This window comes from Primulina tabacum, chromosome 17, assembly GCF_025594145.1.
Source record: "Primulina tabacum isolate GXHZ01 chromosome 17, ASM2559414v2, whole genome shotgun sequence".
NCBI classification, from domain to species: Eukaryota; Viridiplantae; Streptophyta; class Magnoliopsida; order Lamiales; family Gesneriaceae; genus Primulina; species Primulina tabacum.
Genome location: NC_134566.1, coordinates 27,965,696 through 27,983,523, shown reverse-complemented (window position 1 = coordinate 27,983,523; position 17,828 = coordinate 27,965,696). Strand labels below are relative to the sequence as shown.

Below are 17,828 nucleotides of genomic sequence, written 5' to 3'. Positions count from 1 at the left end.
CGACAATGATCAAAAGATGAATGCTTTTTGAGGACGTGTTGCAAGCTACTATAATGAGAATCGTCCTCCAGGTTCAAACACCAGAAGTGCAAATGTTATACGGTCACATTGACACAATACAATCCAAAAGAAGGAATATCGATTCAACGCAAATTATAATAGTGTTTATAGTTCATATCGAAGTGGTCACAGTGATGAAGATATATTGAGGTTTGCGTACGAAAAATATTGATCCGAAAACAATATGGTGTTGCATTCAATCTCGAGCATATGTGGAAAATTGTCAAAGATTGTCCAATGTTTACTCCACAATCCGCTGATCACTTTGTGACCGCAAAGAAGACGAGGACTTCAGAGTCGGGAGCAAGCAACACATCCTCTAACCAAGTGGTGAGTATAGACCTGGATGAAGATACTCGTCCAATGGGACAGAAAGCAGCAAAAAGGAAGGAAAAAGACATAGTAAAATCGACCATCGAAGATCTGACAATAAACTACAACAATATATTCGCAAAGTTCACTGAGTACGTAAGCATGAAGAAGTCCGAAGTCGATCTGAAACAAAAACAACTCGAAGTAGAGGAGATTAAGGCAAAACTTGCCTTGTACAAATCTGAAGCTAAGAATCGACGCTTGAAATTGAAGGAGTACGAAATTTTGAACCAAGACACCTCGCAGATGACAGAGGAGCAGCTTATCATACATGAATGTCTATGTCAGGATATTAGGTCGAGATGTAATATCTAAAGTATTTACCCAAAGTTCATTTTCTAGTATTATTGTATTTTCGAGTGATTGTAATTATTAATTATTGTATTTCTTATTTCGATTTATGTGATTTTCAATTATTATCATCTTTGCAAAATTATCATTGTACAATAGCCGTTGAAAACCAGTCGTTACAAAGTAGCCGTTGGAACATCTAGAAAATGATTTAAATATTGTACAACATTTGTATTTAATATGAAAAAAATTTAAGATGACTGAGTGGACTGTGAGACCCATAAATAATTAGTATTAATTTTAAAAAGAATGTGAGTGAAAGAGATATGTTGTTATAATAAATATGTGACAATCAACCTCACGATTTTTGATGAGTTGATGAGTATTATAACAACTCACCATTGCGGATGCACTAAATCACTAATATCATGATGCCATTATGAAACCCACTAAATCTTATACAAATTGACTAAACAGTGACAAATAAATTCAATAAATTTTGACTCATTCCTCGATAGCAAGACACGTCTCTTTTCAGTGAGTCTTTTCTTGTACAGTATAAATTGCCAACTAGAAAGATTTCGATAATTTCAAAGTTAAATTTGGAGCAGGAAGGGATCTTGTTTCTCTATGCAGATTATGGCCCATGACAGATCAGTATCGACCCTACTGATGTATGACATATTTTGTTTTATATTTTGCATGTAACATGTATCTTATTATTATATACATGGATGCATGATTGGATCATGATATGATACAGTGATCAGATCATATTTATATATTTGAATGACAGCCACCAGAATATATAATTTTAAGTATATTGTAACAAGAAGCTGAAGAAGAAAAGAAAAAATAATAAACAGTATGAAATTAAAAAACTTTTGTCAATTTTGACTTCTGACTTTCACATGGCGCAGCAGATCAAGAAATTTATTGATAGTTCTGTTGTTGTTCGTGCCATGGCCAAAACTCTTGGCTTTCCTCGATATTTCCAAACATGTTGAAGATTTGGTGGTTCGATGAAGGGGGGTGATGATCATTGTTTATCTTGTGATTTTGGAAGTAGTCGGGTAGATTCGGTGCTGAAATCTCCATCGGTGACGGGAAAATGACTACGTTTTTGTTTTTGTTGTTGTTGATACGAGTGTACAATGTGTTGTCTGCTGATGTTGCGTTGAGGTTAACTTCATTATAACTGTTGTCACTTCCATTACTCCAACAGGCTTCATTTTCTTTGTTCAAGTTAATGGCAGTTGAGACATTATGGGGTTCTTTGCCTTTCAAGGCAAATAACTGCAATAAAACAGTAATAACTAATTTTAATTACCAACTTGATTTAATTATCTTGACCAACAATTAAAGATCTTAAGGTAGGAAAAGAACCTGTGATTGAAGTTTCTTGTTTTGAGACTTGAGGGCATTGTTATCCGATTTGAGTGCTTCGAATTGTCTCTTCAAGACATCATAGTCCTTCTCCAACTGTTTAGTCTTCCAACGGGCCCTCCTGTTCTGGAACCAAATCGCGACCTGCCTGGGTTGCAGACCCAAAGCCCGAGCCAACCTCATTTTCCTCTCGGGCTCAAGTTTGTTACCCAATTCAAAGCTCTTCTCTAAGGCCCTCACCTGTTCCAGGTTCAGCCTCCTCTTCTTTTCTCCCAGCATCTGTGACCCGTCATCCGAAACGTCGTCGTCGGGCTGCGAATCCTCGTCCCGATCGAGCCCGGAAAACGACATGGATCTCCTCATAAAGAACTGGGGTATGCCTGAAACTGAAATTTCCCGAGAATAATATTCGAAAAGCACGAAATTTACATGAATATGTTTTCCTTTTCTCCTTTATTAACAAAATAAGATGTGTAGTCAGTTACCATGGAAGCTGTCTTGTGGAGCACAGGATGAAGCTGAGGGCAAATGAGCGCCATCTTCGGGATTTCTGAGCATGGATTCTATCTATCTGATTGCTGGAACAAATATATGATGTAAAAGTTTCTTGAAATATAAGGAAAAAATGAGAAGGCTTTGGATTAAATTTAACATTCATACACGGAATTTGAGAAGAAATTATGGAGATGGAATATGGGATATCTGCCAAGGAGAGATGTATAATCTATGTTCGAGAACTGAACGGGGAAGTGATATTTATTGTTTCGAGATTCGAAATTTCTACTCAAATCACAGCTCCAAATAATTATTTAAAAAAATAGTTTTTGTTTTTATTTTTATTTACTGGGAGGTAGTTTGAGTTAAAATCCAAATTGAAGTCAAATTTTTTATGTAATTAATTTAAAGATTTATATATATATATAATATGATTGGAAATTAATTATTGATGCCCATTTTTGTTTAATTGGAAATGGACAGAAAATATATAGACTTGTTTCACTATCAAGCACCTTTCAACATCATCGATCCTCCCCAATTTCTTCTACAGTGGTGCCTACGTGTTCTCATTCTCACCAAAATTATGACACTTTGAAAATAAGATTTAGAAATATTGAAAATTAATTTGTAACAATATAATTATTTTGGATTATTTTTAAAGAGATTTTATAAATAAGTCTTTCAGTTTGTGAAGAAGATATATAGTTGAATGGAGAAAATTTATAAAGAGTGTATTTTAATATATTTTGTAAGTTTGAAATTTTATTTTACCGTAAATTTTTATTTTTGACATATTATCACCACGAAACTCTAAGATTCTCCACATTTTTTCAAACTCCAAAATACTAAAAAAATGTAACAATATTCAAACGTAAGAATATTTATTTTACTATTTATTTATTTTTATTGTATATGTATTTAATATATAATATTATGTTATTATATAAAAGAGTCTATGACACCTCATTATAATAATGTGATATGATTATATTATTACACTGTTAATTTATTATATTATTATATGAAAAGAGTCTATGACACCTCATTATAATAATTGATTACATTATTACAATGTTTATATATTTTTATTATGTTAGTGTTTATTTATTTTTATTGTGTATATATTTAATATATAATATCATGTTATTATATAAAAGAAGTCTATGACACCTCATTATAATAACGTGATGTGATTATTTCATTGTTTATATATTTTTATTGTGTTATATGAATGTTACTCTGAATTCTCATATTAATAGATTTAGAACTTACCTAATAAAATAAATTATTATTATTTTTTCTAGTACCACTATGTCAAATTTGGCAAAACTCGAACTCATTGCGCTTGACATTACGGAAAAAAGTTATATGTCATTGAATCTCGATGTAGAAATGCATTTTGAGTCATTGGGTCTAAATGAGACCATTAAAGAAAATGGTATCTCATCATCACAAAAAAGAAGAAGCAAAAGCTATGATATTTTAGCTTTGATATCTTGATGAAGAATTAAAATGTGAATATTTCATTGAAAAAGATCTCATGGCTTTATGGAAAAGATTAAAGAAAAGATTTGAACATACAAGGGAAGTTAAACTTCCAACCGCCCGTGATGAATTAAATACGTTAAAATTTCAAAACTTTTAAAAATCAGTGATCACAACTAGGTAATGTATCGAATAATCTCGCAATTAAAATTTTTTGGACATGAAGTTACGAAATCGAAAATGCTTGAAAAAACATTTTTTCATTTTCACGCATAAAATATAACTCTATAATAACAATATAGAGTGTGTGGATTTGCGAGATATTCTGAATTTATCGCATATATTCTTGTGCCAGAATAGAACAACGAGCTGCTAATGAGAAATCATCAGTCTCGACCCACTAGATCAACAACATTTCCAGAAGTAAATGTCGCAAGTAAAAATGAATTTAAACCTGGAAACCAAAATCAAAGTCGTAGACAAGGTTTTGGTCGAGGTCGAAATCGAGGTCGTAGTCATGGTTGTGGTTGTGATCGTGGTCGCGACTATGATTTTGAAAACAATCGAGATAGTTACTTCTATAACTCATCTCAAAAGGGCATCTCAAACTATCCACTAAAAAGGCATCGTGAGAACATGAGTGCTAATGAAAATCACTCAAAACGATTTGAAAGTTGTTGTTTTAGATGTGGCACTCCGGAACATTGGTCTCGTATTTGTCGAGCCCCCAAGCACCTTTATAAGCTTAATAAAGAATCAATAAAGAGAAAATAGAAATAAACCAACTTCACTAAACACAGTGACTGTTTGAGTGATTCAACTCATTTGAAGTTGCAGATTTTCTTAATGATTTCTCTGAAAATGATCAATATAATGGTGGAATATAAATGTAAGATATTTTATTTTTCATGTACTCATAAGATAATATTTTATTGTATAATTATGATATGTGTTATATTTTTCAATAAATTACAGATGTATTGTTAGTAATTTTTTCCATTGCATATTTTTTTAAAGTTCAAATATAGAAAATGCTATGAACAAAGCTAAACAAGGAACTAATCTCATGGAAGTTTGCATATGTTATAGTGATACAACGCACACTATTATCCGAATATTTCTTGGAATTAAAACCAACAAAAACAATGGTGAATACAATATCAGGTCCTGTAGACTTGATTAAAGGTTGTTGTAAAACACATTTTTTGTTACCTAATGGTACAAAATTTCTGATAAATGATGTTTTATATTCACCACAATCGAAAAGAAATTTGTTGATTTTTAATGACATATATTCACATGGGTATGATACTCAGATAATAAATAAAGGAAATGAGATATATATGTGTGTCTTACCACATATAAATCAGGAAAGAAATATGTAGTTGAAAACTATCAATGCTCCTTACTGGATTGCATTATACACAAATAGGTCCAATTGAATCAAACATGATAGTTGATAATTTTTAAATATTAATTAATTGACTTGATGGACGAGGACATCCTGGTTCAATAATGATGCGAATAATTATAGAAAATACACATGGTCAACCTCTGAAAGACCAGAAGATCTTTCAAAATAATAAGTTTTAGTATAAAAAATGTTCTCTTGGAAAACTTATTATAAGACCATCACTAGCTAAAATCTAAACTAAATCATCCATATTTCTTGAACGTATTCAGGATGATATTTGTGGACCAATTCATCCACCATATGAACCATTTAGATCTTTTATGGTATTGATCGATGCCTGCAGGGGCTGGTCACATGTATGTTTATTATCAACACGGAATGTGACATTTGCAAGATTACTTGCTCAAATAATGAAATTGCAGAATCAATTTCCGGTGTACAATCAAGAAAATTATACTTGATAATGCTGGTGAATTTACTTCTCAGACTTTCAATGATTATTGTATGTCAATGGAAATCACTGTTGAGCATCATGTTGCTCATGTACATACACAAAATGAATTAGTTGAATCATTGAATTTACGTCTACAATTGATTGTTAGACCAATGATTATGAAAATAAAACTCCCTACGTCTATATGGGGACATGCAATTCTACATCCTGTTGCATTAATTCGCATCAGACAAAGTGCGTATCATAAATACTCTCAATTGCAGTTTGCATTTGGTAAAGAACGAGACATTTATCATCTGAGAATTTTTGAATGTATGATATATGTGTTTATTGCATCACCTCATCGAACAAAAATTGGATCTCAAAAAAAGATCGGAATTTATATCGATTATTGTAATGCCCGAGATTTGATTACTGTAATCTGATATGATTTGTTGATAAATTGATGTGGTTATAGACAGAACAGATCAGACCGGGATAGGCGAAAAGAAGACCGAATTATGTACGAGGCAGAACACCTCGCGCATATGCGCGACCGGAGAGGGCGCATATGCGCGAGGCAGGCAGAGAACCTCGCGCCTATGCGCGACGTGGATCCGCGCATGTGCGCGAGGGTGGCAGAGAGTTGTGAAGGACCTCGCGCATATGCGCCGAACGAGGGCGCGCATATGCGCGAGATGCTGTGAGTATGACGTGCCGAGACATAGTGTCTCGCGCATATGCGCCGAGGAGGGTCGCGCATATGCGTGATACGTGCTGTTTAAAGAATCATGCCACGTTTTGTAACCATGCATGATATATATATATATATATATATATATATGAATTCTTCATCCATTTCAGAAGAACGAAAGGTTCAGAGAAAGGCTTCTGAGAAATTGTGAAAAGATCCGCCCGTCAGAATTTGAAGTTGTGCAAGATCCGTCCGTCAGAATTTCAATCCGACTTTAGTACTGTGTTCCTATCGACAAAGACTTCAACTGGACGTAAGTTTTACTATGTTTTGATATGATTTGAAAATATGATATTGAAAGAATCGGATATGATTCATATATGGTGTTTCTGACATGTTAGACATCGTATAATCGAAACCAGATTGAAGAACGGATACCGTATAGAATTGTTATGATTTTCAAAGTCGATTTGAATGAGATTCATATCAGATTTGTACTGTGAGTGATCATGAGTTGTGAGAATTGATATCTGTTGATGGGTATTGCTGGATATATTGGGATTGTGCTGTTATGCCGTGAAAACAGAATTTGATCGAGTCCTGATTATATCCAGTAGTGATTTGAGTGGGGTATTGATATTGTACTCCTCGTTATTGTCATTGCCAGATTGATATTGACAGGCTTTGAATCCGAGACTTCGAAAGAGTCAGATTGAAAGAAAAAAAGGTATAAATCAATGTTGATTCGGGATTGCACAACTCGAGTTAGATTTAACTTGAGTTTCCCAAAATCACATACCGAATGATTATTGCATTGATATTTGCAATTCTTAAGATTAGTATGCTTAGTCTATTGATTTATAGCAGAGCAAGTATTGAGTTGTGGGCTGATGTTCCTAGTCATTGGGTGATGTGCCAAGTCTTCGGCTGATTCGTCAAGACACTGGATGTTTGATTTATATCGATGTCGCTTAGGAGTTGATTCATTCTTATCGCTGAAATTCGATATACGATACAATGCCTAGAACCGGGATCCCTAGATTAGAGATGAGTCGAGTCGGCGATGACGAGTCCAGAGTTTTATTTACAGCTTTATATCGATACATGTCTTCTGATTTGATATATGATATGGATATGTGTTTCATGCTTTTGTATATGCTTTTATATGACTGCATGTTTACATTGTTTATACTGGGATGCATTTCTCACCGGAGTTATCCGGCTGTTGTCTTGTTTGTATGTGTGCATGACAACAGGTGGGACAGGATCATGGTCACGAAGAGAATGAGAGATTCAAGATTAGCATGGAGATCTGGACTAAGACTAGATTGATTTTCAGTACTTGATGTAGTGGCTGAACTCTAGTTGCGATAAACATATGTTGTACATGATTTGTACTTTATGTTGATATTTATATCAGATTGATTACTTTACGTTTCCGCATTTGTATTTTAAAAAAAAAATTTAGACCCAGATTAATTAAATGATCCTAATAATGATTAAGAAGATGGATTAGGTTCGGGTCCCCACAATTATGATAGTCCATCAATCATTCAATATCTTGAGCCTCAGACAGGCGACGTGTTTACAACAAATTTTGTTGATTGCCATTTTAATGAGGAAATATTTCCAATGTTAGGGGGAGAAAAGAAATATATCGAAAATAAAATTACATGGTATGTATCATCATTGTTATATCTGGATTCAATAACTAAACAATCTGAAAAAGATGTATAACTAATTGTTCATTTACAAAGAATAATAAATCAAATATCAGATTCATTTGCAAACACAAAATATGTAACTAAATCATATATACATGCTGTAAAAGCCCATACTCAAATTGAAATTTAAAAAAAAAACAAATTGAAGATACTTATGATGTCATAAACGATTGCAGCGTGGAAAGCCAATCGATTCCAAGGATAAAAATCATCGAAAAAGAAAATGCATAGAGAAACATGGTGATCATAAATAGAGAATGATATTCTGGCAGAAACAAATGATGATGAAAATGTTATGTTAGAATCACAAACTGACAAGAACCGTGAAATCTCTATCAGTTATATTAATACTTGAAAAATATGGAACCGAAAATATATATAAAAAAATTGAAGAGATATTTTGTTGCAATGTGGCATTTGACATCATAAATGACAATGAAGATCATGAACCAAAATCTTTTGGTGAATGTAAAAATCGACAGAACTGGATAAAATAGAAATATGTCATCCAAGTTGAATTGGATTCGCTAAATAAATGTAACGTTTTTTGGATCTATAGTTCTTACACATGAAGATGTAAAATCAGTTGAGTATAAATGAGTTTTTATTCGAAAGCGAAATGAGAAAAATGAAATAGTAAGATATGAAGCTCGACTTGTTGCACAAGGGTTTTGTCAAAGGCCTGAAATTGATTATGAAGAACGTATTCTTCCGTTATGGATGTAATTATGTTTTGGTATTTGATTAATTTGGTGGTATTTTAAAACTCGATAGTAATATATATATGAAAATCCCAGAAGGATTTAAGATGCATAAAGCACAAAGTTCAAAACCCAAAGAATGTTATTATGTGAAATTGCAAATATCATTATATGTTAAAGCAATCCAGCCGAATGTGGTATAATCGGCTAAGTGAACACTTAATGAAAAAGGGATATGTAAACAATTTAATATGTCATTGCGTTTTTCATTAAGAAAAAAAATCCGGATACATAATTATTGTTGTATATGTTGATGATTTAAACATCATTGGAACAAATAAGAGAATTCAACAAGTTGTATTGTACTTGAAAGAAGAATTTAAAATGAAAGATCTTTTAAAAACAAAGTATTGTTTGAGTTTAGAAATTGAACAAAAACCATGTGGAATATTTGTTCACCGGACAAATTATACATAAAGGTCCTTAAACGTTTTAATATGCATAAATCAAATCAATTAAGGACTCCAATAGTTGCTAGATTATTAAAAATAGAAAATGATTCATTCCGTCCATGTGAAGATGGTGAAGTTATTCTTGGTCCAGAAGTACCATATCTAAGTGCTATTGGTATCCTTACACTACAAGAAATTTCAGAATCAACAACACACATACGACAACGGTTTTAACTAAAACCGTTGTTAAAAAACTTTTGACAACGGTTTTAACTAATCATTTTTTAAGCAAAAGACAACGGTTTTTATAAAACTGTTGTCTTTTGGGGGTCAAAGACAACGGTTTTTAGGGTCAATGACAACGGTTCTGTAAAACCGTTGTCTTTCAACGTTTATGACAACGGTTTCATGAACCGTTGTCTATTAGCGTGTTTTTTTGGACAATCGACAACAGTTTAAAAAAACCGTTGTCGATTAGCGTGAGTTTAGAATAAAACACAATGATATTTAGCGACGATTTTCCTATAACGGTGATAGCTAAATCGTCGCTAATTTCAAATTAGCGAGCGATGATTTAATTTCAACCGTCGCTAACGTTAGCAACAGAATCAAGCAAAACCGTCAAATTAGCGACGATTTAGATATAACCGTCGCTAACTTTAGCGACAGTTGTAGGAAAGCCGTCGCTAATTTCAAAAATTCGATACCGCCTAAAATTCCCTACATTTTCTTCCACCACTCTCTATAAATACCTGCAAATTCGCTCCATTTTCTTCCACTTCACTTCACAACACTTAAAATTTTTCTCATTACACGATTTTACAACTTCACAACACTTAAATTTTTTATCTCTTACACGATTTTACCACTTCACAACACTTAAAATTTTTATCTGTTACACGATTTTACCACTTCAAAACAATTAAAATTTTTATCTCTTACAGGATTTTATCACTTCACGACACTTAAATTTTTTTATCTCTTACATGATTGTACCATTTCACAACACAGATTTATTAAATTATTAATTTTTTTTATTTTACCTAAAATATTAGCGATGTAATTCATGTATAAACCGTCGTTAAGTAGCGACAGGTTTTGCACATGAATGCCGTTGCTATATTTAGCGACGGTTATCAATAAATCGTCGCTAAGTTTAGCGACGATGTAACAAACAGTCGCTAAATAGCGACAGTTTATATATGGATTCCGTTGCAAATATCATTTGCGACGGTATTGAACAACCGTCGCAAATTGTAGCTACGACAACGGTGAAAAACCCGGTGTCTTTGAGCGAACCTTTTAACAACAATGGCTTTAACAACAGTTTTAAAAGGGCTACGACAACGGTTAAAAACCATTGTCGTATCACGTATGACATTTTTCTTGTAGTGTTATGTATCTTGCAAAGTGTACAAGATCTGATATATCTTTTGCTGTAGATTTATTGATAAAATTTAGCTCATATCCAACAAAGACACACTGGAACGGAATTTAAGGCGCTTTTTTTGTAACGATCACGGGCCATTAGGCTGAACCAACATGGGCCTTGGCCCATATCCATGTACCACTACTATCATGGGTCATTAGGATGGTCCAGCATGAGCCGCAGCTCATGCCCATGCATCGCCACTCAAAGAATATCACATCCCTGAAAAGTGGTTTTTTTCGCCTCCTCCAGCACTTGAACCAGGACCTCCAGGCTTAAGTATCTAGATTCTTAAAGTGTTGGTAACAGTTGAGCTAGTGTGAGGCCCGGGGCCGAAGAGGGCTGGGAGTGATTTCTATTCAGGTAAGGGTCTGTGTAGTTGAGTAGGGCTTAAAAGCTTTGATTTCTACTACTCATATCAAGAAGGTGCATCTTCCTTTCGGTAGCTCATCACATAAGAATTCCAAGGTTAAGCGTGCTTGGCTTGGAGCAATTCAAGAATGGGTGACCACCTTGGAATTGTCCTAGGGTACGTGTGAGTGAGGTCATAATCACGCTGGAAAGACTCGTCTTGGTACAATGAGGACAATCGTCGAATCTGGGGCGTTACAATTGGTATCAGAGCCGACCTCTCTGAATACGGTGTGGTTCGAAGACGAACCAAGTGGAAGCTGGTAGGCATGTGAGGCCTGAGGCCGAAGAGGGTGGGGGTGATGGTCGGTGCCATAAGGTTGCAAGAACAATGAGCGGCTCCTGACAGGCTTCTAGGTAGAGGGAACATGGATGAACCGATCTTACATCGGAAGAAGGAGGATTCCAAAACTGTTCAGTTATGGGACTATGCAGTTGAGGAGAGCCTTAAAAGATTTGATTTGTACTACTCATATCCAAAAGGTTTATCTTCTTTTCAGTTACTCATCAAATAAGAACTCCAAGGTTAAGCCTGCTTGGCTTAGGGCAATTCTGGGATGGGTGACCACCTTGGAAGTTTCCTATGGTGCACGTGAGGGAGGACATAAGCACGCTGGAAAGACTCATCTTGGTACAGTGGGGACAGTCGTCGAATCTGGAGCGTTACAATTGGTATCAGAGCCGACCTTTCTGAGTACGGTGTGGTTCAGGGACCAACCAAGAGGAAACTGATGGGCATGTGAGGTCCAGGGGCCGAAGAGGGAGGGGAGTGATGGCCGATGCCATGAGGTTGCACGGATAATGAGCGGCTCCTGGCAGGCTTCTAGGCGGAGGGAAGATGGATGAATCGATCTTACATCGGAAGGAGAGGGATTCAGAAACTTTTTAGGCATGTGACTTTGCAGTTGAGGAGAGCTTAAAAGATTTGATTTGTACTACTAATATCAAGAATATGCATATTCTTTTCAGTAGCTCATCACATAAGAACTCCAAGGTTAAGCATGCTTTCCTTGGAGCAATGCTGGGATGGGTGACTACCTTGGAAGTATGCTAGTTTGCATGTGAATGAGGATATAAGCACCATTGAAAAGACTCTTCTTCGTAAATTGAGGACATTCGTCAAATCTAAAGGCATTACAATTAGTATCAGAGTCGACCTCTCCGAGTACCCTTTGGTTCGGGGACGAACCAAACGGAAGCTGGTGGGCATATGAGGCCCGGGGCTGAAGAGGGCGGGGGGTGATGGCCGGTGTCATGAGGTTACACGGACAATGTACGGCTCCTGGTAGGCTTCTAGGCGGAGGGAACATGGATGAACCGATCTTACACCGGAAGGAGAGGGATTTCAAAACTGTTCAGGTATGTGACTGTGTAGTTTAGGAAAACTTAAAAGATTTGATTTGTACTACTCATATCAAGAAGGTGCATCTTCTTTTCGGTAACTCATCACATAAGAACTCCAAGGTTAAGCATGCTTGGCTTGGAGCAATTCTGGGATGGGTGACCATCTTGGAAGTTTCCTAGGGTGCGTGTGAGTGAGGACATTAGCACGCTGGAAAGAATCGTCTTGGTACATAGGGGACAAGACAATTGTCGAATATGAGACGTTACAATTGGTATCAGAACTGACCTCTCCGAGTACGGTGTGGTTCGGGGACGAACCAAGCTGAAACTGTTGGCATGTGAGGGAGGCCAGGGCCCAAGAAGGTGGGGGGTGATGGTCGGTGCCATGAGTTTGCACGGACAAAGAACGGCCCAAGGCACGCAACGGCCCAAGGCACGCTTCTAGACGGAGGGAACATGGATGAACCGATCTTACACCGGAAAGAGAGGGATTCCAAAACTGTTCAGGTATGGGAGTGTGCAGTTGAGGATGCCTTAAAAGATTTAACTGTACTACTCATATCAAGCAGGTGCATCTTTTTTCGGTAGCTAATCACATAAGAACTCCAAGGTTAAGCGTGCTTGGCTTGGAGCAATTCTGGGATGGGTGAGCACCTGAGAAGTTTCCTAGGGTGCGTGTGAGTGAGGACATAAACACACTGGAAAGACTCGTCTTGGTATAGTGGGGACAGTCATCGAATCTGGGGCGTTACATAAACATAGATTTCGTTATCTACGAGGAACGAAAGACTTGGGACTTTTGTATTCAAAAGATACCAATCAAAGTATAATTAGTTATGCTGATGCTGAGTACTTATCTAATCCACACAAGGCACGTTTCCAAACCGGATATGCATTTATTCGTGTAGGCACTGCAATTTTTTGGTGTTCACAGAAACAAACACTCGTAACAAATTCATGAAATCACGCCGAAATTATTGCACTACATAAAGCAATCTATGAATATGTGTGGCTAAATCAATAACCCAACGTATCCATATCTCATGCGGATTATGTGTGTGGCTAAAATCAATTTTCATGGCTTAGGTGGTTAATCTTCTAAATTAATTTATTATCTTAAGAAGATATTCACGTATATATAGTTTTGATATACTACACATACTGTGCACACGTATGCAAGCACCGATTATGTGAGACTCACATATAAGATATGATGATACATAAAAAAATTTCATTTTCAATATGAAAATGTCACTTTATTTGTGCTAACATAAATATGCAGAGTAGATGCGCAACACACACATACACACAAAATATATATATATATATAAATTAAGTGACACATAATGATGTTTTGGTTGAAATTCATGTAATTCGTGTTTTTCACGCACAAGAAAACACAATAATGCTCAGTATACAAATAATTTTGAAATTACTAGGCTCCCTCGCATTTAAATAATATCTTCTAACAAATGACATTATAAGATCTCACATATCGTGACGTGGCGTGATAAAAAACTTTCCCTCGAGCCCCCTTGTAATCATTATTTGTGACACCTAATTATCAATGCATGCACTTGCGTCTTGGATTTGAAATCTATGGATTTCGATTGTAGTTTTTGTTGCAAATAATTAAACAATAGATCGGAATCTTAAATCTATGTATACTTTACTTATTTACATATTAGTTATACAAAATAGAATGAATTTTAAATAACACAATTATTTGATGAATTTGAAATCTATCATAATTAACATCAAACATTATATAAACATGTAAGAGTGAATTTGAAATTCATAGTCTTGTTTCTCTAAAACAACAAAAATACATTTGAAACACATCAATTCAAAATAATATTCCTTTAGTATTTACTCCATTAACAAGTCACTTACTTACACTACGCTTTCTTATTAGTTTTACCAACTTAGCATTTCTGACCCATTTTCCTTAAATCATGCAATATTTCATATGGATTCCTTAAATCATTTAAATGACCTAAAATATATTCATTAAAGTCATCAAATTCGGATACAGTCGCACAGTTTGTTATGAGACGCGAAGTTGGCATCAGTCGATCCGACCTTGCTAGTTCGACCCTAATCATCCTATACCTCCAAATGATGGATGAGACAAAGACGTCGGGTAATATCCCGCGTACCAAATGACGGTGTTTATAAGTATCTAATCTTGTATTAATTAAAATTCTAACACTTTGTATTTCATCATCAGGGCTTATTAGGAAGTAATTCAAAATATATTCGAAATTAATTCTTAGAGTTTATTATTGTTTCGTCAAGTTTAAGCCTTTGTTTCTGATCATATATTCACTAATTTTTACATAAACTTTCCGAACCTTAATTATAAAGTCCTAATGTCTTTTATCCATCATTCCAACCTAAGAAAATTAGTTAAATCAAAAAAAAAAAAAGAAAAAGAAATAGTGGAACCCAAATTCGGAACTCAAATTTGAAGGAACCAAAATTTCACAGGCGTCGTAGGCTATATGCCGTCGGACTTGTGACTCACTAAAGTAAAAACACGACAAATTTTTAAAGTTTGGGGAGTCGATTTTCTCACTTGAGATTTGATTAATATTCCCAACGCAGGCCTCGATCGCTCGCTCGATTTCTTCACTGTTATACCTGAATTTTCGAACCAAAAAATTAAATCAAATTAACACATCACTGACGAATGTAAAATCGGCTCAAAAAGAAGGGTAAAAAAACGAGGATAACTTTGGTGAAACTTTTTCTTGGTTACAACTAACTCTCTAAAAGTGTATTTGAAAACGCTTCAATATAATCAAGTACGATTATTTTTCAAAAACTTAGTTTGACTGAGCTTATATTTTAAAATTTTCCATAAAGAAAAACGTCCCCAATAACTCAATGCTTACCACAAATAATGTTTAGCTCTTGAATAATTTACAGCCAACTCTACTGTTTCTTTTTGTGCTGTGGTTTCGATCTTTCTTACAACGCCACAAAAAAGTACGATACATCAAAGCGCCAATTAAAGACCTTACCTCTTTGCTATTTCAATTTCCTAGTCACACCACAACCGTTGAACGTCGCCAAGATTTTTCCTCTCAGCAGCTAAGCGAATTCGGTAGCACTTGTGTATAACATCTTGCGACGATGTTAGGCTATTCGGATCGGTGAGGGATTAAGAATCAGGACGAAATCAGGGATTTACGTAAATTCGTATTAAAATGATGAGCAGAATGCATTAACCCTAGTTGTTCTTCCTTCCTCCATTTCTTGAATCGGTGGTCTTTTATGGCTGTTTTGGAGTGCTAAGACGAGGATAAAACTTTAGTTCTCTTCTCCCTTGTATGTACGTACACACACATTATATAAGAAAGAAGGTGAGGAATTGGGACCATATGGTACGATTATGCATGCAGAGACAAATTTAGTGGTTATGCATGTGGTTAAAATAGAAAATTGATTATCTTTATATAAAAAAAATAAAGTAAAAGTGATTATTTCAGTTGGTTTAAATTGGATTTTTACCATCTAATTAGTCAATATTAGATCTTAGTGATGCAATAGCTTGGCTTATTTTGTTTTTTAATCTTTTTTTTCGTCCACATGTCGTCGACATATATAGAGTCGAACGTTAATGTACATTATGTCAGTATTCCGGTAAAAAATAACTATCAATAGAAGAGAAGAAGCCAAGTTATTTCACTGTTACCTATTTTTTGACTAATTAGATGAATAAATCCAATTTTTAAGCCAACTTACACAACGAAAATTGCAATTTTGTGAAAGTACTCGGACCTTATTTGCCTTCAACTTGTAAGTCCCTAATTTTCTTTTCTAATTATAAAAATAGACTCGGTCAAAATGCTCCTCACCTATATGCCAACTCGATTCTCTATATAATATCAATTTTAGAGTGATAGGATAATTAGAGAGATAATGTATAAAATTTGGGTAGCTAAAGGAGTGTCATGAATTGATGGGTTCAATGGAATTCCCTAAGAAAGCAAACCTATGAAAGTTTGGTGAGACCTAACGTAGCTAAACTTGGAATTGAATTAGAGTGGCTCAATATTAACCACCAATGTCTCTCTCATACCCTAAATTATTTTGTTAATTCTTGAAAACTAGGGTTTGGACTTTGGGGGTGATTAATCCCATATATAGGAGGAAATTTGTGTCTTGATGCTTGGAATCTTTTTTATATGTTGTTTCCTTGGAGTCATGAGTATTGTTGACTTCGTACTATCTTACGAAAAGATTATTTTGAGGGGAAATTTGCAATTTTGGTCATATATATTTACTTCTTTTTTTTTTTGGTGATTTTTGTCATGATCAATGTTTTTCAAATTTCAGTTTTAATTTACGATCTATGTATTTTTATTTTATTTTTAAAATTGTGGTCATATTTCCGGCGTCACGTCTAACTAAATCCGACATGACGCTCACGTGTGTAATGTCGCATCAGTACTTTCGTTTGATGAGAAATGACTAAATCGCTAAGAATCATAATATACAATATCAAGACCTGATTTTGATAATATAGATGACAAATATAAGAAGAAAATGTAGTTTTAATGTCCCATATTTCGAGTACATGCTATCTATTTTAAAAACTACTAATAACATACCTTTTTTAATTACTTACATTTACTTTTATACGAAATATATAAGCTGACTTTATAGTTTGAACAAATTCATCCGAAAGAACATATGTTGCTAATAAAAACAAAATTATAAGGGCAATATAACTAAAAATTATGAATCATTATCCAACCCAAATTTTTACAATTACATATGTGACTTAATATATATAACTACACAACGCTCAAATAGACTAAGTAAATAAATATATATGTTGTCAATATGTTCAAATATAAATCGTATCACATATGTGATTATATTTACACTTTATTTTAACATTGATCTATGCATATACAGAATGTTCGACTGTCAATGCACGCACACACGCACACGCATATAGCTACACATGCATGAGCGCACACACGTATACTATTAACGTGTGCGTGTTCGCGCACGTGTGTAGCTTTCCATAACCTCTCCACCTGGATTTGGCCTAAAATAAGCATATTCACATGGCCTTCTTAGTTGGAGGTTCGTGTGTACCCCCTTCGGAATCAGGGTG

At 34.8% G+C, this 17,828-nt stretch overlaps 1 protein-coding gene across 2 annotated transcripts; it reads right to left on the bottom strand.

The window, feature by feature from the left end:
• Positions 1-1,465: 1,465 nt before the first annotated feature.
• On the bottom strand, positions 1,466-16,018 carry LOC142531952 (homeobox-leucine zipper protein HAT7-like). 2 transcript variants are annotated; one of them, XM_075638238.1, is made up of 5 exons: positions 15,721-16,018; positions 15,273-15,337; positions 2,595-2,687; positions 2,110-2,495; positions 1,466-2,019 (listed from the first exon to the last, which is right to left on the bottom strand). In XM_075638238.1, exons 3-5 carry the CDS (start codon positions 2,665-2,667, stop codon positions 1,657-1,659), a joined length of 822 nt encoding a protein of 273 aa, XP_075494353.1. In that variant the 5' UTR covers positions 2,668-2,687; positions 15,273-15,337; positions 15,721-16,018; the 3' UTR covers positions 1,466-1,656. The 2 variants fall into 2 exon arrangements, with proteins under 2 accessions (XP_075494353.1, XP_075494354.1); XM_075638239.1 differs by lacking the exons at positions 15,273-15,337; positions 15,721-16,018 and adding an exon at positions 2,770-2,815.
• Positions 16,019-17,828: the final 1,810 nt, after the last annotated feature.